Below are 19,539 nucleotides of genomic sequence, written 5' to 3'. Positions count from 1 at the left end.
TGATGTGCTGCTGTCTGAGCTTCCCTACTTCAATAAGGGAGCATTTCTGTCTGTACCAATATCAGGTACAGATCACTTTAAAAGCACCCTCATGGTTCCCCTGGCACTTCTAGATGACTTACGGCACCACAACCAGGGCTCTGATTCATAAAGTGGTCTGTTACTGTTATGGATACAGACAATGAAGTTCCTCCACCAGACCACTAATGATCCAGTTCACCCACGACTGGAACACAAGGGAAGGTTCGCAAGTGGTTGTCAAAACATACACACAACAATCAGCCACTTGACCAGTACACAAAGACACACTCAGACCCCCTATACAGCTCCTCTACACACACTCCACTCACTCAACACACACCATACAGAAAAGAGAGCCCAGTGCTCAGGGATGGGACCCTAATCTAGAACCCTGCCTAGGGTCCTGTGCAATTTTAATCCTGCTCCAGAGGTAAGTCATGCCTTGCCTTGCTGGTTTGCAGATCGGAGCCTGTAGAGACGACTGAAATATGGTCTGGTGGAGATCTGAGTAAGTTGGATAAGTGTACCAACCCACTGTTTCATTAAATTTTGTATAGACTCAGGTTCAAGTGTAAAGATTGTGGATGGACAATACATGTGTCTGGTGTCTGTGTTTGGAATGATATGCCCTCTTTAAAAAATATTTCTAATTCAGGCTCTTAGGTGCTAGAATATTTCAGATGTTTGGCCGATTCTCAAGGGAGCAAGTCTGCCCACCGCTGAATTTTTATTAAATTACAATTATTAGCGCTCTCTTTAATTTTTCTGTTTTGTTTTTTTATTTAAATGTCATAATAATTTGTACAATCATTAAAATGGTAATTGAATGTTTTCTAATTTTCAGTGAAGAATAGCGAGGGAAGGTGTTCGGTGGGAGGGTAGAGAGACACAACAGTGTATTAACAGGAATTTCTAAGGGTTATTCTTTACAACTCACAGAGAAACCAAACATTTGAATTAACAAAATGGGTCAGAGAAATCAGATGTTTTATTTTCTCTTCAGCTCTAAAACTCCTACAATGTAGTTTCCCAGTCCGGAAATAGAGATACTAATATGATTTACTGATTCCGCAATGGAAACACATCTTAGGGGTTTTCATCATATTGTTCAAAAGTTATTTAGGGCAGCCAATAAGTTCCAGTGTTTCCGCAAGTAGATCCAAGTGTTCACAGGTTTCAGCATTGACTCGTAACTGACACTCCCGGTCATTTGGCCACCACTCGATCCAAGTGTCTTTTCCAATGCTGTAGGAGTAACTAAAAGATAATATTCGAGAAGAAAAAACTGATTATAAATAGGATGGCGCAAATGGGAGAAGGATCTTAGTACACGCAGCAACCAACAAAAACAAATCCTGGTAAAACGATTTGAACATAAAATAACTTACAGTAGTGATGGTGCGCAACAACAAAAATCGTATTCACTATGGACCTCTTATAGAGAGTGAAAGTAACCCTGTGTACATGAAACGAGGTGTATACAGAGTGGAAATATTATAAGTAATTTAAACACAAACAGTGGTTGTGGTAAAACAAGGTACAATCTGTTTGCTCTATTTTATATATCTATAAGTGAATTACTATGCTGCACTAGGAGCTCTCTTTCTGTTTTTGTCTCCTTAATAGGTGTCAGAGTGATTTCCATATTTGCAAGTATACCTACAGATTGTGCTTTGTTTTACCACAACCACTGTTTGTGTTTGAATTACTTATAATATTTCCACTCTGTATACACCTCATTTCATGTACACAGGGTTACTGTCAGTCTCTATAAGAGGTCCATAGTAAATATGATTGTTGTTGCGCACCATCCCTACTATTAGTTAAAAGATAATATTAACAACTATAAATACAAAAGAAAATGCATAAATAATTAACGAGCTCTCTATAAATTCTCACTGTTATTTATAACATTTATTTTATTTTCTAGAACATCCTAACCGTTTTCATCCATATAACTTGTAACATAGGGAAACAAACATAGAAAGAGTCTTCCACATCAGAATTTAGAATATAAGTGGAAGGCGTGTAAAATGGCACATAAATATACCATATATATGGAGTTTACTGTTGTTTAAATGTGTGTTTTTGGGGATATATTCGTTTAGTGCACCTTGATTCGATCACGGTTACTTGATCTAGTTTTCTCCCAGACACAGAAGCTCTGGGGTGGCATCTTTATTGTTCTAGTCAATGACCCCCTGCAGGCGGTCTGTGTATATAATGTACAGTTCTACGGAATTCGCTGGCACTTTATAAATAATAAAATAATAATATTTGACGCCAATAAAGCATCCCTGTTGTAACAGATCTCAACTTAAGTGTCTCCATCTCTCTTTGAGCGCTGGATACCTGGAGTGATTATAGCTGTTGTAGCTGTCTCATCCAAACACTAGCCAAGATAAGGGTAAATAGGAACAGTCTTTATTGGGAATAATAAAGACACACTTTTATACACAAGAGGTCCCTGTTTTGAACAATGAAAGTCCCACCCTGTGCCTCGGAGTCTGGGAGGTAGATCAGTAACAGTTAAGTGTGTTAACCTTATTTCTTTAGATGCTCCATTTTGTTTGTATTTATATTAATCAGGCACTCCACACACAAAGTACTTCAGAAAGCGCAGATTTCAATAGGGCAGCGTTTCCCAATTCGTGTTCCGTGGAACTCTCGGGAACAAAATTGGGGTTCCGCTGTGATTTGCCAATTGGGTGGCCCAAGCATTTAGGGCCATCCGATGGATATCTCTAAACAGGGGTCCAGTCACGTGCCACAGCTGTCTAGGACCGCGACCGGACCCCTGTAGTATTGAGCACGCTGGAGGAAGAGACAGCAGCGGGGAAAGAGCAAATGCTGACTTGGCACACCAGCCTCAGCCAGCAGCACTGAAGGAAGACACCCTCCTGACATTTGCCCAGAGCACCTGCCCTGCATAAACTTTTCAATAAGCTGCATTGGGAAGTCTGTGATTGGACAGCCACATACATTCTGGTCTTGTCTGATCTAGTCTTGTGGTTTTTTTTTTTAGTTATTTTATTACTTGAAACTGTAATTTGATCTTATAAGTCTATTGTATTTCAGTTGTGTTAACTATACAATAAAATAAAAAGTGTAATTGTATTTACTTAACACACATATCTAGCAATTATTCTGCAGTTCTTCGAAATAACTTACTATACACATTGTTTTAAAATTCCATTGCAACTCATTTGTTTCTTCACTTACCTAGATCCGAGGCGAAACATGTCTTTATCTATGCCCCAGATGATATATTCTTGGCCAATCTTCAAATTCAAAGCACTATTACATTTTACAAGACTAGTAAAATCCCGTTTGTTTTGGAGCACATTTTCATCTGTCCCTGAGGGAGAAAAAATGGGTGGGGGTGTGAACGTGCGCAACAAGGTCAAAAGGAGTGCTGCTTCAAAAAGAGAGTTGCGTAGAAAGGGAAAATCCGACTAGGATTTGGTACAGAAAATCAGTCACAGCAAAAGACCCTACACCAAGGCTGGGCAAACATATATCCCCAGATATCACACCCACTGCCATAATTCTTTGTCAGCTTTTAAAATGAAAAGTGTCAAGGTAGACGTAGTTCTTCAACATCTAGTGATCTACCGTTTGGTTTGCCCAACTCGATCCTAGAGGGTAATTTAACCAAACCGTGAAATTTTGAAAATTGGAAATCACACTACAAAATTTAAACTACACTAGCCAAGCTGTAATTATAGCCGATTTAGAATATTTTTACAGCTTAGCTATGTTATAGAATATTTTGTGTGTAAGAACAGATGAATATCAGTGGATTGATAATCATTTTGGTGGATATATATATATATATATATATTATTCTCCCACGTTCCATGCAAGTGCTCTGAATGAATAAATGATCCGTTAAAATCTTGTGAATGTTATCGTTGAGTGCCAATCAATCTGAAAGTTAAAAACAAGGAAGATCTAAGAAATAATACTTTCAATTGATTCTTCTACATTCATCGGGCACCCCAATCAGTCTATTCAGAGATTTTGCACATTTTAGTGGTGAGTTAATGAAGTAAACTGATGCAAATTGTGTCTTTAAATTGCTTCAGAATGACACGTTGTTTTCTTCAAGTTTACTATTGCAAATTCAGAGCTTATTGGATTAGATAGCTTGTAAGCGAAACCATGAACATTTTACATATCGGAGTGAGTTACCTTGTTTAATGACCCGCACAATTGTCATGATATAACTATTGTAGTTATCCCGGGGTTCGATGCCATCAAGCTTTACCTTGTACACTGTAAAGAAAAGAAAGTAGTCCATTAAATAGGGACCTGGGCTAAAATTATTAGTAATGGTCTAAACCTATGTCTACAGTGGAATCTTTTATTTCAGACCCTGTATATGCATCATTTCAGCCGATCAACAATAATTTGCACCTAGACCACTTAAACGAGCTGAAGTGGTCTGGGTGTCTATAGTGTCACATTAAGTGTAGGTTTACAAGAAAGGCTAACCCAAACTTTTATGGTTCTCTGACATATTCAATTATAGGTTAGGTTTTGTGAAAAAACATTAAAGTTGAATTATTGTTTTTGTCTGGGATCAATTTGTCCTTTATGATGGATTTATCCATGGAGCCTTTAATATCTGTACTGGTTTTCTAATTTCAGTTAGAGCCTCTTTAAACCACAATGAAAAATACACACGTCATCTTGAATTCAGTTGGCTATAGTGGTCAGCCCAGGCACCAGATCTCATTCCAGCTGCAAATGTACATAGTGTGCTCGAGTATTAATACACTAGCTTAATTTATAAATAGAAGAAACACTGACATTCCAATGAGCCAGCATGACTGCAGAACACAGCTGACACAATGCAGAATTCATGTTCTTATGAGCGGATGCTACTCTGAGGCCGAACGAGGGATCAATGTTTGTATACTTTACATACACACATACAATAGAATGAATGACTTTTTCTTGGTCCTTACCAAAATCCACAGCTGAATTACAGGCACTTTCCAAACGCTTTTCTGCAGTCACACCCTTTAACTGCTGTTGCTTATAACAGTTACCTGTGAAATAATAAGTTCAGGGGTCACATATACAAAATAAAAGATTTAAATGTCAAATATTATTTACCAGTAACCACCCTATATAACATCTTCCTTATAATATCTTTATACTCTCTTCTATAACTCCTCTTATTACTCCTTATAAAATCTTTCTATAACTCCTCCTTGTACGTCATAAAACTTTTCTCTGCAACTTCTCCTTTTACTTCATATAATATCTTCCAAAGCCCCCTATTGCCCCATACAACCTCTCTATAACTCCTCCTATTACTCCATATAGCCTCTCCATATAACTCCTATTACTCCATATAGCCTCTCCATATAACTCCTATTACTCTCTATAACTCCTCCTATTACTCCATATAGCCCCTCTCTATAACTCCTCCTATTACTCCATATAGCCCCTCTCTATAACTCCTCCTATTAATCCATATAACCTCTCCCTATAACTCCTCCTATTACTCCATATAACCTCTCCCTATAACTCCTCCTATTACTCCATATAACCTCTCCCCATAACTCCTCCTATTACTCCATATAACCTCTCTCTATAACTCCTCCTATTATTCCATATAACCTCTCTATAACTCCTCCTATTATTCCATATAACCTCTCTATAACTCCTATTACTCCATATAACCTATCCCTATAACTCCTCCTATTACTCCATATAACCTCTCCCTATAACTCCTCCTATTACTCCATATAACCTCTCCCTATAACTCCTCCTATTACTCCATATAACCTCTCCCTATAACTCCTCCTATTACTCCATATAACCTCTCCCTATAAGTCCTCCTATTACTCCATATATTATGTATACAAAGAAAGAGGTGCACACAGCAACAGCAAGGTGAAAGCAGGCTCTTACACTTAAGTGAAGGAATCCCTTAACCTTCACAACACAAAACATGCAAATGGAACAAATTATAAGTGGAGCTCTGGTTTACCTGTAAAAACAGTAGTATAATATAAGTGGACAAAATGCTTCTACAGTATTCTGTAAAATAATGAACAAACAAATCTAAGTGGTCACCTATCGCCGTTACATTGATGATATATTTTTTATCTGGAAGGGAGATGACTTGAGTCTGGCTAATTTTTTAAGTTTTTTAAATTTGAACGATTGGGGAATTCATCTTACCTCCACCCAAAGTAAAATAGAAAGCTTGGTCACCTATCGCCGTTACATTGATGATATATTTTTTATCTGGAAGGGAGATGACTTGAGTCTGGCTAATTTTTTAAGTTTTTTAAATTTGAACGATTGGGGAATTCATCTTACCTCCACCCAAAGTAAAATAGAAATCAATTTTTTGGATCTTACTGTTTTTATAGAAGAGGGCAATATTTGTACAAGAAATTATTTCAAGGAAGTAGATTGTAACGGATATATCGATTTAACCAGTTGTCACCATGCCCCGTGGCTTACAAATGCACCCAAGAGCCAGTTCATGAGGTTGAAAAGAAATTGCACAAAAGATAACGACTTCCTAAGACAGACTCAGATAATCAAAAAACAATTCTTAGAAAAAGGTTATAAGGAAGAAGATCTTCAAAAGAGCGTAGAGGAAATAAAAAGACTAGAACGAAAAGATTTATTAACTTATAAAAAGAAAAAAACGAGGATAGAAGATAATAAATGCAACATTCCTTTTATCTGCAATTTCTCAGCCAATAATAAGAAAGTACGGCATGCCATTAACAAGTACTGGCACTTACTGCAAGATGATCCAATTCTTAAAGAAGTATTACCAGTGAGACCGAAAATTGTACATAGGGGATGCAAGAATATTAAGAACTTCTTAGTAAATAGTAATTTGAAGAATCATCAGAACGAGAGTGACAATTTCTTGTCAAAGAATAAAGGTTTTTATAGGTGTGGAACGTGTTCCGCTTGTAGGGGAACAACAAGCAAAAAAAGACACATAAAGAATACGAATGAAATTACTAACAAAGAGTTCACAATAAGAGACCAATTGACATGCTTCTCTAAGAATATTATTTACTTGTTAATTTGTCCTTGCAATAAGATGTATATAGGGAGGACTATTAGATGTCTCCATGTTAGGGTCTCCGAACATGTGAGAAATATTAGAAAAGGAGTTGAAACACACAGTGTCTCTCAACACTTTAAACACCATCACCATCAAAATCCACAGGGTCTTGTGTTTTGTGCACTTAAACTGGTTAAAAAAAATTGGAGGGGTGGAGATTTCATAAAGAAAATTGGTATAGAAGAGATGACTTTTATCTTTAATTTTAATACTATGGTCCCCCATGGATTGAATCTGGACTTTGAATTATGTCATTTCTTGTCATAAACAACCCCCCCCCCTTTTGCAATTTTTTCCCCTTTTTTTTCCCCCCTAATTTATTGTAATATTATGAATTAAATAATTTTTCATATAAAAAAGGAATCATAAACTGTATTACTCTCTCTCTACCCTTCCATGTTTTTATCCATTTCTTACCCATTTTTATCTATCTTATACATCATTTTTATAACTGTAGAGGTAAATTATTATTTATATGGAACAATCAATAATATATTGGAAGAAATGTAACTATTAATGAAGCCACATCTCTGTTTTATTTTCTCATCCCTACTATTTCGATGTGTCTGAGACTTAATGGACAATGTATTCAAAGACTTTGAGCCATCAAGTATAGATCCCGACAGTGGAACGCAAGTGTCACGTTCCACGAAGAACAAGAAAGCTAAGCAGCTGAATTATATGATTCACGGCAGTGGAACGCATATAGTGCGTTCCACGAGGAATAAGGAAGTGAAGCGAATGGAACACATGACTTACGCACGCACGTACACACGCACGCAAGTACGTGCGTTCCAATCAGCCATACGTGCGTTCCACCAAGCGAATTTCCGGTTCGGCAGATGCCGGCAATTATCCCATTAGGAACATATAAAAGAACAAGAGGACGCTGCGAATATTATGCCAACTGAGGAAGCCAGCTACTGGCGAAACGCGTTTTGGATTTATTGGACGTCATTTTACTATTGATTTTTACTATTTCATTTATATTGATCATTTTTAATTGAATAAATTTTGTTTCAACCTTCATTGGAGTTTCCCATTTCTACCTAATTGGTGCAAGGTGGAGGAGATCAGGAGGAAACAAAGAGGGTGGTGGATCTCCCCTAGAAGATCCTGAGGCGCTGAACACTAGAGCCAAGTGTATTATTGGCTCTACTCTTGTGAGTTACCCATCTACAACTTGTTTTCACTTATTCTAAGTTTGTAACAAACCATCTGCACTTAGATTTGTGTTGGTGTTCTGGATACTAGTCCTGCTCTAGTCCCAGGCCTGTAGGTGTTGGAAGGCCAAGAAGCCCAACAAATGAAAGCAGACATTTCAAGGAAAGTTTAATTAGTAAAGCTTTGACGGTTTTGGACAAAAGACTGGGAGATGCTTCTGCTAATTATCAGACTTTATGTGCAATGTATGATGATTTGCACAAGCAGAAGCAAGATTTGGTGAAGAAAGTGGATGAAGTAACCCAGGAATCTGAGAGAAAAGGTTTACTGCAGCAGATTGATCAGATCCAGGAGGAGATCAACTCCCTACAAACGGCAATGGATGTAAAAGAGGAAAGCATTGAAAAACTGAAAAGTGCAATAAAAGGTGAGGAAAGAAAATTTTATAAAATGCAAAAGTTAAACCCATTAAGGATTAAGAAGGTACCAGCACAACCCCTTAAAGACAAGCAAGTAGGGGTAATGCTAAAGAAATTAAGTGATAAAATGTGCCCAGTGACTTTACCTGCTCAAACAGGAGAGGCTGCTGCTGAATGTAAACCTGAGAGTTCGCCTGGGTGCATTAAACCAGCAGCCCTCAGTATTGCCATACCTGAATGTTCAAATGAAATAACTGTCCATAAGCTGAGATCTAGGAGCATAAAGCGTGTTGTGGAAAAGCTTATTGAGAAAGAAACAGATCAAGAGAAAGAAAGGGATTTGCAAAAACCACTTGGTGTAAGCATTGCAAGAGATACGACACAAAGCAGGAATTCCACAGCAAAGCTAAATCTGGAGGAATCACCAGATAGTCATCTGCAATCTGGAACTGGTTCTAGCAATGCAGTAGGACTAAAACATGGACCGGATTCAAGTACTAAAATGGGAATAGGAACCAGCATACAGAGCAGCTCCCAGGTAAATGTACAACAACCTGCAGCAAGCGGGAATTTGTTTTCAAATGTAGCAAGATCAAGGGGAGATGTATCTAAGCGGAAGAATGCAGTGCACCTGTTGTTCACAGGACCAGAACCTGACATTCCAGAAAGAATATTTATTGGTCGCCAACTCTTAATGGAATTCATGGGTTTTTATGCAAGTGAAATATTTGCATTTATTCACTTTCCTGGATCAAGACAATTTGAACTTTTAAACTGATGCAGAACTTGGATATGTTTTGGGAGCTTTTCCATAGGACGAAATCAGATGGTATCTGGAAAAACATAAAAGCTATCCCACTCACAAAACAGGCTACAGTGTCCATCAATCTCCAGTTCCAGACAGAAGTAGTGGCTTTAAATGACATAATGTACTGGATAAAGAGACACTGTACAGTTGTGAGTGACCCACAAAAGATTTATGATGAGATTGGGATATGGAATGGTGGATGGAAACTGCAAGTTAAACTGTGGCAGACAGGGGGCGTTACTCACCATTTACCACACAGTTTTTTTATTGGTACGGACAGAGGCATTTGCTATTATCCAGGACAGCCTAGAAGCTGTTATAAATGTGGGTCAATAAGGCATTTGGCCTATTGCTGTGATAAAATAAAGTGCTCTCAATGTAACTGTCTGGGCCATATGAGATCAGAATGCAAGCAGGACGTAATATGCAACTTATGTTCACACCTTTAGAGAGTGCCCAGAAGCACACCATAATAAGATAAACGACTCTGTGCTAGATTTGGAAAGCATACTTACTTAAGCAATGAAAGAGTCCAATACAACCGAGAAACAAGATACAAATGAGCCACAGAAAGATGACATTACTGAGCCAGAAAACATCTTAAGGAAAGACATAAGGAAATACAATCTCCATTAAATGTTGAAAAGGGTCCAGTACCAGAAAAAAACAATGAAGAATTTCAGTTGGTGCAAGGAAAGCGCAAGAAGAAATTAAAATATCCAGGTTCTTGTGAGTCACAAAAACCTCCTCAGATGCTTTCATCATTTGAAATAACTGCTGGTCGCTATGCTATCCTGGACGAACCTAGTGAAGATGCCATGGAGTTTAAACAGAGTGAAGGATCTCTCTGGAAAAGGCGATCCACAGAGGAATTGCAGTTGATTTGTGAAGAAGAAGCAACTGCCTCTGTTTCAATAAAACGATGGGGATCTCAGGGTGACAATATAGGAGCAGTAAAGAAGAAGCGCTGAGTCTCCTTGGGTTTCATGACTTTACATATATGCTCGCTTAATGTTAACAGCTTGAGATTAAAAGAGAGAAGAGACTTAGTCTATACTTTTCTGAAAGAACAATCATTTGATGTGTGTTTATTACAGGAGACACGATTAAGAAATAATAGTCAGGTTTTTTGTGCTAAAAGAGAATGGACAATGGGCCCATCTTATTGGTCATTTGGACTGGAAAGTTATGATGGTGTGGGTATTTTGTTTAAGAACTGTGATTTTAAAATTGATCGGATAGTGGAAATTGTTGCAGGTAGATGCCTTTTGTTAGATTTTACACTTAATGTTGTGAGATATCGAATAATTAATATATATGCTCCTCAGATAATAGCAGGTAGGAAGAAAGTGTTTTTAAGTGTAAAACCATATTGTTTCACATCCAAAGTGTTAATTATGGGGGGTGATTTTAACTGTGTGTTAAATAATGAAGATCGAAATAGTAATTATACAAATTTAAAATATGATGAAAATTTTCTAAAAAATCTGACCAGTCAAGCTGGTCTGATAGATACTTTTAAATATAATTATCCTACACAGCGAGGATTTACATATCATAAAGGGAGGTGGGCAAGTCGTATAGATAGACTTTATGTAAAAAATCAAACTTCATCTTTTAGATATAATCTAGTCTTGGTAGAATTTTCAGATCATGATATGATTAGTCTGTCCTTAAAGGTAAAGGAAGGAATAACATATGGGAAAGGTATCTGGAAATTAAACTCAACAATACTTGATAATGAAAATGTTAAGCATGAATTCATTACTTTTTATGAAGATCGAAAAACCACGCAGTGCTTATACGACACAATGTCGAGTTGGTGGGAACAAATAAAAAAAGATATTAAAAGTTTTTTTAAATCAAAAGCTAGAAAAGAAGGAAATCGTCAATATATGCAATATCTTGCCCTAAGACTTAGACTTAGTAGATTATATTCCTTGGTCAATAATGGTGAGACTGAATTCAAATAGCATTGATCAAGTTAAAGATAAAATGAAAAAACTCCAATATGACCGTATGATCTCTCTAAAAGCTGAAAATGAATTTGATAGTTGGGGTTTCACAGCCCCAGATCCTTTTCAAGCGTGTAAGGAAAGAGTATGTAAGAAAGCCATGGCAGGACTGGTAGATCAAGATGGTGAAACACAAACAGAAAGTAAGGACATTTTAAATATTGTCACAAAATACTTTAAGCAATTGTTTGCAAGACAGCCAATCGCAAATGAAAATATTTAAAAATATTTGCAAGATGTTGATAACCAGTGTTAAATGCAGTGGATGCTGAGATCATGGTTAAGCCTATAACAGAGGAAGAAGTTAGAAATAGCATTCAATCATTAGTTGGGAAGAAAAGTCCAGGATTGGATGGGATAACTGCAGAGTTTTATAAAGTGTTTTTAGATCTTTTGGTAACGGACCTTGTAGTGCTATATAACGAAGTGCTAACTCTGGGACAGTTGCCGTCCTCACAGTATGCCTCAGTTTTGGTACTTTTATTTAAAAGTGGTAATTTAAATGAGCTAAAGAACTGGCGTCCGTTATCATTATTGAATACCGATTACAAAATTCTTGCAAAAGTCATGTTTATAAGGCTTAGTGCGGTGGCTGAAAATGTGGTAAGTCCATGTCAGTCGTGTGCAGTTAAGAATCGTAGCATACAGGATACACTGTTGCTCTGTTGCTAATAAGAGAGGTGGTAGAATACGCTAAGCAGCAGACAGATGGTATTTATTTGGTAGGGCTAGACTAAACCAAAGCATTTGACCGAGTACACCATTAATTTTTATTTGAGACTTTACGGAGATATGGCATTCCTGATACTTTTACTAAATGGTTGAAGATACTATATAAAGAAGCAATATGTTTCCCTTTAATTAATGGTAGTTTGGGAGACCCTTTTCAGGTTGAATCTGGAGTTCGTCAGGGTTGTCCTATAAGTCCTTTGCTTTATGTTTTTAGCATTGACCCTCTATTAAGAAAAATAAAAGGAAACCATAATTTTCAAGGTTTGGAAGTGAAGGTAGAAGGTGTTTCCGAGAGGGTCAAAGTTTGTGCTTATGCAGATGATATTTCTGTTTTTTTGAAATCAGAAGTAGATAACCAATTGTTACAAAGAGAAGTTACTCTCAAATTTCAAACTCTATAGTTAATATGGAGAAAAGTGAAGCATTGTGGCTGGGAGATAATGTAGAAGCTTTTCAAATCCCTTTTAAAAGAAAAGATAAAACAATCAAAGTGTTGGGTATTACATTTGGATGTGTAGAAGACATTGCCCAGAGAAACTGGGACAATAAATTAAAAATCTTCTCAGATAAAATACACAAATGGAAAAATTGGAAATGGTCTTACCAAAAGAAAATTCAAGCTATCAAACAATTTTTATTTCCTATTTTTATTTATACTAGTTTTGTCTTTCCATTACCTGATAATTTAGTGGTTAAGATAACCGGTTTGTTGTTCCAGCTAATATGGGGAAAGCGTTTAAATATTGTTAAACGTAACATTTCATATCTCCATAGGAAAGATGGAGGATTAGGCATGTTGTGTCCTGAACTTTTTTACAATCTCTTGTTTATAACCAAGAATTTAAGTTTTTTTAAATCTGATAGGACAGATTTATGGGGAGTCTTATATAAAAAACAGATTAATCCCTTTGTTAGAGTCTGGACAAGAGGTGTAAAGATCAAAAGATTGTCTGGTAAAGTTAAACATTGCTCTCTATATGCTCAGCAATGTATAAAGTTGTTGCTGAGATGGCAAATTTCATATGAAGATATTACTGGGCTAGATAGAAAACAATTATATCATGTTCTGTTAAATAAGTACTATAGTGCCCAGCTGGTTTTAAAAGACTGCCCTAATACCTTAATGAAAAAAGCCATTCAGAATGTTACCAGCACGAGAATACCAGTTAAATTGAGAGATGTTATTTGGCTTAGTTTTCAAGGAAAATTATACGTTCGTCTAATTTGAAATTTAAAAAACTAGAGGAACGAAATTGTCCGAGGGAAGAATGTTCAGGGATGTTAGAAACAATGTCTCCTTTTTTGTGTGACTGTCCCTTCAGTTTAGCAATATGGACAGAAATGTCTATACTTCTTAAAATATCCAATTTTAAAGGACAGTCATATGCTGAATTAGTTTATGGAGCTTTCAAATGGGCAGATAAGATTAACAAATGCACTTTATATGTAATTAATTGTATTGTAATATATCATTTATGGCAAGCGAGGTGTCTAAAACCATCCAAACAAATAATTTTAACAACAGATTCTGTGATTAATCGGATAATTAAAGACATAAAATATGTATATGTAAAAGAACAAACTACAGATTATTGGAAAAATATAGATATGACATTCTGTTTTTAATTGTATTTTTGTATATGTTTTTGATACACTGAACATTGTTTTGTAATTTGAAACAATTAAAATAATTCACACCCACTTAGAAAAATATACAGAGTAAAAAGGATATACCACCTATTGCAGATATAGATATGGTGGTTACATCTGTAAAACAAATGAGACATACATAGTGTTTTCCATATAGGTAAAAACAAACAATTGTATCATATGAGGATTGAACTCACAAGGATGGAGCCTCTTGTGAGTTCAATCCTCATATGATACAATTGTTTGTTTTTACCTATATGGAAAACACTATGTATGTCTCATTTGTTTTACAGATGTAACCACCATATCTATATCTGCAATAGGTGGTATATCTGTAACGGACCGTTTCAGCATAAAAGGGGAAAAATCCGTTTAGGCGATAATCCCCTTTTCCATAGACCAGCAGCTACCATAAGCACCAACTTCCCGAACTCCCAAACTGCACGAATTCACCAACTCTCGAACAGCAGACACACTAACCCTGGAAGCAGCCGAACAGGAAAAGCAATATGGACAGCTTACACTCCTGGCAGTCGGCATACAGTCCCCTTTCCCCCCAAGAAAGAGACACACTCCAGCTTCAGGGTTAAACAGCAACAACACTGATTTATTCACACACAGGTTTATATGAGATTCTCCCATGCAAGGGAGGGGTTTACAGTACACCAATCCAGTTTAAGGTACAACCCACACATCTCCTCCCTCCAACATATCTGTTAACACAATTAACAGGGACATAGTTTTACCCAAGTTTTGGATGTACCCTAAATACTTGGGGTACATCCACAAATCCAATATCTCCAGATAGCCCTAGTCTGGAGGAACAACATATGTTAAAATCAGCCCATTCGGATAAACGGTTCGGGAGTTATGGGACTTTAAAGTATTGACCGACCGCATGGGTAAAGTATCCGAAATCAGTTCCATGCATTTTGGCCCTGCGGTCGGTCACAAACAAGGGAATGAAAACAGACGAATTGCCTGTGTTATAGAGCCTGGAGAGGGTTTGAATGAATTCCCTTGTTTGTGGGGTTCTTTCTACCGAACGGTGGGTCATTCGGTAGTTTCCATACGAATTTCTGGAAGTATGGAGGTCTCAGCGGTGTTTGCCTAGTCAAGTGTCCGATTTCAGTTCCAGACACTCGACGGCAAAACACCGCTGTTCGGTAGTTAAAGATGGCCGCCGCCACGTGTTGGTTTCCTGAATGGCGGCCACCCAGAGGACAAAGACCACACTGCACTGATTGCCAATTACCTGTTTGCAACATTGTTGCAAACGGTAATTGGAGGCACACTTAGTCCTGGGTGGTCTGGTTGTTCGGTAGTTTCCTCAATACAAGGAATGGAGGGATTCTACCGAACAATCAGATGAAGGCTGCATATATATATAACCCAGGTAACTGCATACATAAATACATATACAATATACAGGCAGTACAATAGGATAGGCTTCACAGTCTTAAAGGGACAGTAGTCCCAAAATGTCCATTGCTGATTTTAAAGGGCCAGTAGCAGCAATATAAATTAGTACATGCCCAAATATAGTCTTTAGAGTGCAATATGTCCAGGGGCCATAGTCAGCGGGCAGGAGGCTAGCAGCCAGGCTTCTCCAGCCCACAGTGGCGAAGTTGGTTTCGCCACAATTCTCCCCTTTACCAATTAGACTAACAGGGTATCTGACCTCCTGCCGGTCAGTGCCCTGGTTAGTCCAGCAACCCACCCACAGAACAGAAGTAGTAGAGCAGCCCACCCATAATAAACAGTTACCACACCTGGGTGAGGGAGAATTTTGTCCAAGTTCAGGTGCCTCCCCACGGCTGGGTGAGAGACTGATAGGCTGCCTTGGTGGGTTGCTGAGGGGGCAGAGACCAGCGGTACTCTGTCCTGTTGCCAGCACTACCACGGGAGTAGTCTGGTGGGAGCCTGGCTGCTGGAGACCGACTGTCTCCCCTTTAGATATATCGCTCTGTGGCTGGGGGACAGGACCGACCGTCCCTATCCCTTGTGCTGTAAGTGCAGAGACTACGGTCCCATCTGCACAGATGTGGGGCTTAACATCTCCCCTTGGTGAGTTAGGCTGCCGCTGGAGAGAGGGTGTAACAAGCTCCTCTCTCTGGACGGTAAACTGCTGCTGGGGAGGGGGGTTAGCAGGCTCCTCTCCCTGCCACTCTCTCTGCTGGTGGAAAGGGGGACCGGCTGTCTCCCCTTTCATTCTCTTGTCCGGCTGCTGGGGTGCGAGACTGACTGTCTCTGCTCCCTGCAGGACACACTGCCGCTGGGGAGGATGGACGACACCATCAGCTCCCTGGGGCACACACTGCCGCTGGGGAGGGAGGACGCTGCTCTCCTCTCCCTTCCCTTCACACTGCCTTCTTGGCATATCACTTTGCTGCTGGGGGGCAGGAACAACAACCTCTGCCCCCTGTAACTCAGCCTGCCGCTGGGGAGGAAGGACTGCACCTTCGGCTCCTTTGGACACACACGGCTGCTGGGGAGGATGGACGACACCATCAGCTCCCTGGGGCACACATTGCCGCTGGGGAGGGAGGACGCTGCTCTCCTCTCCCTTCACTTCACACTGCCTTATTGGCATCTCACTTTGCTGCTGGGGGGCAGGAACAACAACCTCTGCCCCCTGTAACTCAGCCTGCCGCTGGGGAGGAAGGACTGCACCTTCGGCTCCCTTGGACACACACGGCTGCTGGGGAGGATGGACGACACCATCAGCTCCCTGGGCCACACATTGCCGCTGGGGAGGGAGGTCTGCAAACCCCCTGGCCCGCTCTGATTCCCACGGCAAGTAATCTCGCACTGCTTGCTTCACACGCTGCACTCTATATTCTGAGGGGTTGGGTCCGCATAAAGCCAGTATCTTGGTGACCTCTCTGTCATACGCCTCTTGAGTGTAGCTGGGTGCCATGCTTGCTCTGCTGCAGTTGGTTCCTTGTAGATAGGGGCGCTGTACGGGTACTGGCGTTGCCCTCCCTTTGTAATCCAGGAATGGTGTTGTCTGTAGCTGTCCCTCTGGTTGTAGGAACGATCCCACCGCTTGCCACCAATTGTAACAGACCGTTTCAGCATAAAAGGGGAAAAATCCGTTTAGGCGATAATCCCCTTTTCCATAGACCAGCAGCTACCATAAGCACCAACTTCCCGAACTCCCAAACTGCACGAATTCACCAACTCTCGAACAGCAGACACACTAACCCTGGAAGCAGCCGAACAGGAAAAGCAATATGGACAGCTTACACTCCTGGCAGTCGGCATACAGTCCCCTTTCCCCCCAAGAAAGAGACACACTCCAGCTTCAGGGTTAAACAGCAACAACACTGATTTATTCACACACAGGTTTATATGAGATTCTCCCATGCAAGGGAGGGGTTTACAGTACACCAATCCAGTTTAAGGTACAACCCACACATCTCCTCCCTCCAACATATCTGTTAACACAATTAACAGGGACATAGTTTTACCCAAGTTTTGGATGTACCCTAAATACTTGGGGTACATCCACAAATCCAATATCTCCAGATAGCCCTAGTCTGGAGGAACAACATACGTTAAAATCAGCCCATTCGGATAAACGGTTCGGGAGTTATGGGACTTTAAAGTATTGACCGACCGCATGGGTAAAGTATCCGAAATCAGTTCCATGCATTTTGGCCCTGCGGTCGGTCACAAACAAGGGAATGAAAACAGACGAATTGCCTGTGTTATAGAGCCTGGAGAGGGTTTGAATGAATTCCCTTGTTTGTGGGGTTCTTTCTACCGAACGGTGGGTCATTCGGTAGTTTCCATACGAATTTCTGGAAGTATGGAGGTCTCAGCGGTGTTTGCCTAGTCAAGTGTCCGATTTCAGTTCCAGACACTCGACGGCAAAACACCGCTGTTCGGTAGTTAAAGATGGCCGCCGCCACGTGTTGGTTTCCTGAATGGCGGCCACCCAGAGGACAAAGACCACACTGCACTGATTGCCAATTACCTGTTTGCAACATTGTTGCAAACGGTAATTGGAGGCACACTTAGTCCTGGGTGGTCTGGTTGTTCGGTAGTTTCCTCAATACAAGGAATGGAGGGATTCTACCGAACAATCAGATGAAGGCTGCATATATATATAACCCAGGTAACTGCATACATAAATACATATACAATATACAGGCAGTACAATAGGATAGGCTTCACAGTCTTAAAGGGACAGTAGTCCCAAAATGTCCATTGCTGATTTTAAAGGGCCAGTAGCAGCAATATAAATTAGTACATGCCCAAATATAGTCTTTAGAGTGCAATATGTCCAGGGGCCATAGTCAGCGGGCAGGAGGCTAGCAGCCAGGCTTCTCCAGCCCACAGTGGCGAAGTTGGTTTCGCCACAATATCCTTTTTACTCTGTATATTTTTCTAAGTGGGTGTGAATTATTTTAATTGTTTCACTTTACCTTTAGGTGTTAAGGGATTACACCTTTCTGTCACACTTACTTTTATTGTCTATTTTAAGATGGAAGCGCCTACACAACTATACACCTTGTGTATATTTTGTTTATTGTTTTGTAATTTGTTGTTAGAAAATTTAATTAAAACATTTCCTCCTATTATGCCATATAACCCTTCCCTATAACTCCTCCTATTACCCCATATAACCTCTCTCTATAACTCCTCCTATTACTCCATATAACCTCTCTCTATAACTACTCCTATTACTCCATATAACCTCTCCATATAACTCCTCCTATTACCCCATATAACCTCCCCCTATAACTCCTCCTATTACTCCATATAACCTCTCCCTATAACTCCTCCTATTACTCCATATAACCTCTCTATAACTCCTCCTATTACTCCATACAACCTCTTCCTATAACTCCTCCTATTACTCCATATAACCTCTCCCTATAACTCCTCCTATTACTCCCTATAACCTCTCCTATTACTCCTCCTATTACTCCATATAACCTCTCCCTATAACTCCTCATATTACTCCATATAACCTCTCCCTATAACTCCTCCTAGTACTCCATGTAACCTCTCCCCATAACTCATCCTATTACTCCACATAATATCTCCTCATAACTCATCCTATTACTCCATATAACCTCTCCCTATAACTTATCCAATTTCTTGTATAATATCACTATATAACTCCTGCAATTACTCATTTTAAACTCTATATCCTCTATTCTTCATCCTCTTACTCCATATAAACCCTCGCTCTCTACCAGTTCCTATTACTCCATATAACCTCTCCCTATTACGCCATATAACCTCTCCATATAACTCCTCCTATTACTCCATATAACCCCTCCCTATAACTTCTCCTATTAGGCCATATAACCTCTCCATATAACTCCTTCTATTACTCCATATAACCCCTCCCTATAACTTCTCCTATTAGGCCATATAACCTCTCCATATAACTCCTTCTATTACTCCATATAACCTCTCTCTATAACTTCTCCTATTATGCCATATAACTGCTCCTATTACGCCATATAACCTCTCCCTATAACTCCTCCTATTACGCCATATAACCTCTCCATATAACTCCTCCTATTACTCCATATAACCCCTCTCTATAACTCCTCCTATTACGCCATATAACCTCTCTCTATAACTCCTCCTATT

At 39.4% G+C, this 19,539-nt stretch overlaps 1 protein-coding gene across 1 annotated transcript in view; it reads right to left on the bottom strand.

Annotated features, from left to right (window-relative positions):
- Positions 1 to 991: 991 nt before the first annotated feature.
- Positions 992 to 19,539, bottom strand: part of LOC134603563 (complement C3-like) — a 127,182-nt gene continuing 108,634 nt past the window's right edge. The window contains exons 38-41 of the mRNA XM_063449656.1: positions 4,995 to 5,078; positions 4,216 to 4,299; positions 3,244 to 3,379; positions 992 to 1,278 (exon numbers count right to left, since the gene is read on the bottom strand). Of these exons, the coding sequence (XP_063305726.1) occupies positions 1,137 to 1,278; positions 3,244 to 3,379; positions 4,216 to 4,299; positions 4,995 to 5,078 (446 nt within the window). The 3' untranslated portion in view covers positions 992 to 1,136. The remainder of the gene's footprint in view (positions 1,279 to 3,243; positions 3,380 to 4,215; positions 4,300 to 4,994; positions 5,079 to 19,539) is intronic.

The sequence above is a fragment of the Pelobates fuscus genome, chromosome 3 (genome assembly GCF_036172605.1).
Source record: "Pelobates fuscus isolate aPelFus1 chromosome 3, aPelFus1.pri, whole genome shotgun sequence".
Classification (NCBI taxonomy): domain Eukaryota; kingdom Metazoa; phylum Chordata; class Amphibia; order Anura; family Pelobatidae; genus Pelobates; species Pelobates fuscus.
This window is presented reverse-complemented; position numbering and strand designations above follow the sequence as displayed.